The sequence below is a fragment of the Rhamphochromis sp. 'chilingali' genome, assembly GCF_963969265.1.
Source record: "Rhamphochromis sp. 'chilingali' genome assembly, chromosome: 14".
NCBI lineage: Eukaryota > Metazoa > Chordata > Actinopteri > Cichliformes > Cichlidae > Rhamphochromis > Rhamphochromis sp. 'chilingali'.
Genome location: NC_137941.1, coordinates 23,018,379 through 23,024,378, shown reverse-complemented (window position 1 = coordinate 23,024,378; position 6,000 = coordinate 23,018,379). Strand labels below are relative to the sequence as shown.

Here is a 6,000-nt window from a genome sequence, read left to right as displayed (position 1 = left end):
ACTCTAATCACATTTTTTGTTACTTTAATTGCATTTTTGTTGCCATAGATGCACAGTATCCATGGTATTTCTGCCTATTATGGGTATTTTGTACACAAAATACACCAAAAAAAGAAATTGCTTTATGAAAAAACAAGTTGACAGTATTATAGACTGTAAGCATACTGTATATGATTAGCATAAGAGGACACCAGGCAACTTCCCTGTGCTATTAAACCAAATAAAACCTGATCCACAAAGAGAAAAAGGAATTAAAATTCAAAGATAATTGAGTGATAGATGTTGCAGGACATTACTGCCCCCTCTTTCTTAAAGCATTAATTGTGTAATGACTGTTTGCACTTGACACACCCCAACGTTGAAACACCCAGCTTTATAAAGTATTTAACACAGGCTACACCCCCTCCACCTGCAACAGTAAACACTTATACTAACGTTTAATACAGATAAAGAACCACTGAATACTTCTATTATACTGCTGCTTATAATTTGCTGATGTCACTGCTGTAGACTTGCTGCCTGTGCTTTTTTACTCCAGATCATGAACCCAGTAACTCTACATTAGTACCAGTTCTACCGGAGTGTCTTTCACATACAGAAAACAGGCACTACGTGGTCGAGCTCTCAAGGATTCCAATAACTACACTATAAATATACATCGTTGAAAGGACTTCTTCCACGTGTTGCTTCTGTGCTCTTTGCACGACTACCGTCTCCTCATTGGTCAAACTCGGACTTGTCCCGCCTCCGGGTCATGATTGGTTTGCCTGGAAACCAAAGTGATGGGCTGATGGCTTGGATAATGAATATTCATAATACCGGTCCGCACGCTACAGCCTCACCCTACGTGCCTCAGCTGTGTGCTTCATCGGAACAGAATGTGGGATGTGGTGATGTAATCTCAGCGACTTTTTTACCGGAAGACAGCGGTACACTGTAGGTTTACAGGACGGCACGTTGCACAGTAAGTGAAGTTTGGGATGAAATTGTTACGCGTAAATACGCACCGTGAAACATCGCGTGTATTGGGCTTTAATTGACGTCTGAACTCGATTTTGAGCTTTTTCTCGAGCTTTGCATCGGTGTTTGAGGTTTACTGTGGAATGTGTTCTAGTCTACCTGTCAACATAAAGCCACGCCTTTTCTAGAGAAAGCGCCAAACCTCTGTTCTCTGCTCTGTGCCATTTCAGGTCATTTGGGTCCGATTACTCTTGGTAGAACTCGACAAACAGGTTGTGGCACCGCCTTGAAACTACCTGTGTGTATATATCCCAGCGCTTTCGACGCGTTTCAGAACGATCGAGAAGAGCAAGCAACTGAGCGATAAAGCTCAAGAACCGAGCACGACTACCAGAGCAAGTCGCATGATTGCTTGAGGGCAGCCAATCTTCGCTGGAGCATTAACAGAAAAGCAGCCTCTGCGTAAAGCCGATCAGCGCGGTATTACAGCTGGGCACACACAGAAGAGAGGAAAGCGAGACAAGACATTCGGATCATTGCTTTCACGTTTGGAGGAAAAAAACAACTACCGCCAAGATGATGATGATGCAGCTGCAAGAAACCACAACTCAGAAAAACTCCCTCTTCAACGCCATGAACAGCTTCATCGGGGCCGTAAAGAACATGGACCAGACCATCCTGTTACCCAGCCTGCTGCGGGATGTCCCGCTGGATGAGGACAGCCAGATGAGCTCTCTGAAATCAGAGGAGGACGAGGGGGACATGTACAGCTACTACCAGCTGCTTAAATCTATCCGCGGGGAGATCGAGTGGGGAGTCAGGCACGGCACCTCCGACGAGACGCGCAAAGAGAGCATGAAAGTCACTCGCTCTCACTCCTCGATGTCGATGTCCTCCCTCTCTTCAGCCTCATCCGAGGAGGAAGACGAGATTGAAGACGAGAATCTGCAGAGCCAGTTCCAGTACCATCTCACCGGGCTGCAAATGGTGCTGTCCAAGCTCACTGACCAGGCTAACTCTCTCACCAAGCGCTACAAGAAGGAGCTTGGCATCGGAGGTTGGGGCCAGTAGAGCCCACATAAACTCTGACGCACAGACTCTTTTCGTTAACTGAATGACAAAAGTGTCTTCTTTGAATAGGCCTTCATGCTGCTGCTGCTGTTACTACTGATGAAATTCATGGACAAACATTTGAATGGTAGAAAAGAAAGCAGCTATTTTTATCTACAGGCCTAAATGGTGTTGGTCTACTTTGTGGTCTTGACTGTAGATGTGTTGATCTTGGAGAAAGCATTTGCGTGCTCATCACACTTGACTATATTTTTGCACTCCAAAGTGTCACACGCAGAATGCTTTCAGTTCAAGTGATCCACAGATGAAACGTATTTAAGCCTTTTATTTAATGTGTAATTTATTACCTCACTCTGTATGTTTAAGAGCCAGATGTTATTTCAAAGTTGGAGAAGAAGTGGTCTGTTGGATCTTAGACTGTTCTTCTGAACCACCTCACTGACAGGGATACTGACAAAAGACTTAGCGTCCTATCTGCGACACTGATGATGTTAGTGTGTTCAGATGAACTGTATGTATTGACTGTTGTTTTAGTCTAATGTGTCTCATGTAAAGTTCTTTGGAAGGAGGCAGATGCTTATTGTAGCTGCCCATGATCGCCTCATGTCCTAAATGGTCAATGAACTGGAAACGATGGATAATTCTTCTGGATGGAGAATAATGAGGTTTTCCATGAGATACATTAGTTATTGTAATTTTACCCTGTTATGTCCATCTGTCAGTTTAAGCCGATGCTTTTGTATGCACCTTATGCCCCATTTTTGTACTTGGTAATATTTGTCTTTAAAATAAACTTTTATAGAAACTTATTGCACTTGTTGTGTTTTGTTTTTTCTTTTTGTAAAATCACTGCAGTTTTACATTTTAGATAAAAAGTGGGAGATTATTATAGCGTATTATTTTGTTTTGTCTCCCTCCCCTCACTCCCAACCTTTGTGGCAGATGGTCACCCTGCCTTGAGCCTGGTTCTGCTCTCAGTTTCTTCCTGTTAAAAGGGAGTTTTTCCTTCCCACTATCGCCAGGCACTTGCTGATTGTGTGATTGTTGTGGTTTCTCTATATTATTGTAGAGTCTTTACCTTACAATCTAAAGTTCCTTGAGTTGACTTTTGTGAACAGATACTATACAAATTGAATAACTATCGAGTAAAGACGGCAAAAAATGGAGTTATTTCTTGATTTTTACTTGGGATTTGCTTTAAAGCTAAACACCTAACACAACTGATCTTTCCTCTTTTGATCACAATGAAAGCCTGTAGGCTATTCTTAAACATTCAGAGTGTTGGTAATGTTAAGAGTTGCCACAAATTATGCATTATAAACTTGAACCATCTTTTTAAAATAATATGCAACATGAACATGTATCCAGAGATGGAAAGAGCCAGGTTATACATTACAAAAGAGAGAGAACGGAAACATCCAGACTTCCTGGTTGCATTCAGCTTCAATCCTTGACTTTTAAAAACGACTGGTTATCTCACAGTGATGATGGTTGTGTAAAGTCATTGTTCTGAGCTCTTATCAGCTGGTGACAGATAAAGTATGAGTTTTGTTAGAGTTATTTTATCATAACACCCAAATATTTTGTTGCTCAACTGCACTTTTGTTTTGTTTCTTTTTCTTTTTTGATCATTTGTGTTGTTGTTGGGGGAAAAAAAATAGGTTATGACGCTGTAGCATTGTCTGCATTTTCTAAAGACAATCTCTGGGGAAAGGTGGATCTCAAAACCAGCAAGGGAATTAGTTGATCTTTTTGTATTTGCAGTCAATAGAGTGCCAACATATGCAGCCTGACCCAACAATACTGCAGTTTTGTCCGTGCTATGATAACCTCTCAGGTTAAAAACCAAAAGATTCACAGAAAGGCATTCTGACCTTCAGATTTACCACAATTGCATTCAGCCATTTGGAATTTAAAAACATGTTATAGAGTAGAAGTAGAAGGAATGCTACCTGCCAGTTAAGTTTCGAGTGACAACACCTTAACCCAACTGGGCTCTGTGTGATAAAAGGCTGATAATATTACATGTATTTGAATGCGTCGAAAAAGACTTGTTACTTCCTTTTCTTAAAATCTCATTGTTTCCTCTGGATATTTCCAACTGACTAAGTGTATGACACAGAAAGAAAATATGGAAAAATATTTGAAATTACATTGTTCAATCAGCATTTTCCTGCAGTCTGGGAATACCTGTGGCAGTTAGGTGTGCTCTGTAACTACTTTCATCAAACTAACATTTTACAGTATGTAAGCATTTTGGAATGCATGAAAAGGAGTGCCAAGTCTGTTGTGAATATACACATGTGTTACACATGTGTTACACACTAATGTAACACCCAGAAAACACCCAGAAAACAGATTTCCTTCACTGAGGTAGTGACAACCTCAAAGACCAGCAGGTACAGCTGGAGTTCCAGTGTAACAATAGGGCAACAAAGATGCACACACCCACTTTCCACTTTGATTCTCTGTTTCATTCACACTTGTGTAGAACTGCAGAAAACAAAAAGCCACAATCATCAGCAAATAAGGCAATTTGAAAGGAAAGGTGACATTTGAGGAATGAAGCGCACTTAATACATTCATCTCTGTGATGCAGCCAAGCTCTCTACAGCTAACTGAAATAAAGATTTTTTTTTTTACTTTTATTTAACTTGTATATTTAATTATACCCAATGCAATGCATGAACAAAATCTACAATAATTAATAGAAAGCTACTAATGGCTACTACACTGGGTATCTCTGCCTGTTTGATATGGCAGATGCTCTTCCTGATGCAGTCCCAAAAGGAAAAATTGCTCCTACGAATGAACTGGGAATCATTAGGTTGTTAAGTGAATGTGTAAACCACTCCAATATTGAGACACAAAACATGGAATGAAGTGAAAACATTGCTTAATTTTCTCTTGCCTGTCTTGTTTCAGAGAAACATAAAATTTACACATCCTTTAAAATGCATATAAATAGAGCCTAGTCCACAAAAATAAAAAAATCTCCAAACATACACACCTTGAAAATACATCTCAGAGGTTTTGCACAAAATCTAAACCCTGCCCATGCGAAGGACAAAGGTAACATGCTTTGCTACATTTATCAGTAGTCTAAATGAGCTGGCAGTTTGTAAAAACATCCGCTGAGATAGTACAATCTTATCTTAATCTCAACCTTAAAATGGCTACCAGAAACGACCAGAAAGGCTTTTGTTGTCAGTCACCAGACAGTAATGCTGCAACATGCTTTAATGGAATCACAAGGTTATGTTTTGTGGGTTGTGCTTGTTTATGTTTGTTTAATTATTTGTGCCCATAATCACGTTAGACATGGGGGACTTTGCGACCTCTTAGTTGCATACTAAAGGTTAACTGGTATGAGATATCTTGCTTAAATAAACATAAGAATGCAAAACTTTGTTCATGTGAACATTCACTAGCTTACTCAGCGTAAAGGTTCTTTTAATTTTGGGGAGATGTTATGCTATAATAAAAACAATCTTGTTATTTCATCATATTTTTATGGCCATATAAACCTTACACATTTCACCATAACACATCAGGACAGGTAATGTTTCTGCTTTATTGTCCCTTTGTTAAACTGGAGAACAGAGGTATGGTATTGTATATTTATTTTGAACATATTGAAATAGTGCAACAACAACAGAGAAAAGAGAGACACAAAAACTGAGCAAAACAAAACGAAAACAAAACAATAATACTTATAAATAGCTTGCATGTTCAAAAGGGAGTAGGAGGAAGCATAAGCTCATTTAATCCCACCCCTTTCCAGTATTTGATAACTAATCGTCAACACTTTTTCTTTCTGTTTATGCCCCATCCATCATAAATTCTTCCTTTGTTGAATGTATTTGCATTTATAACCCCACTAACACACCAAAAGATATACAAATTTACAGATATATACATATATAAACATACATAATAGTGGGTCAGAACACCTGATCAAAACCTTAC

General features: G+C 39.4%; 1 protein-coding gene across 1 annotated transcript; it reads left to right on the top strand.

The window, feature by feature from the left end:
• The first annotated feature begins 815 nt into the window (after positions 1-815).
• LOC308410549 (mid1-interacting protein 1-B-like) lies at positions 816-2,840 on the top strand. Its single transcript, XM_080903950.1, has 2 exons — positions 816-964; positions 1,191-2,840. The coding sequence occupies exon 2, from the start codon at positions 1,537-1,539 to the stop codon at positions 2,029-2,031; it is 495 nt and encodes a 164-aa protein (XP_080760076.1). The 5' UTR covers positions 816-964; positions 1,191-1,536; the 3' UTR covers positions 2,032-2,840.
• Positions 2,841-6,000: the final 3,160 nt, after the last annotated feature.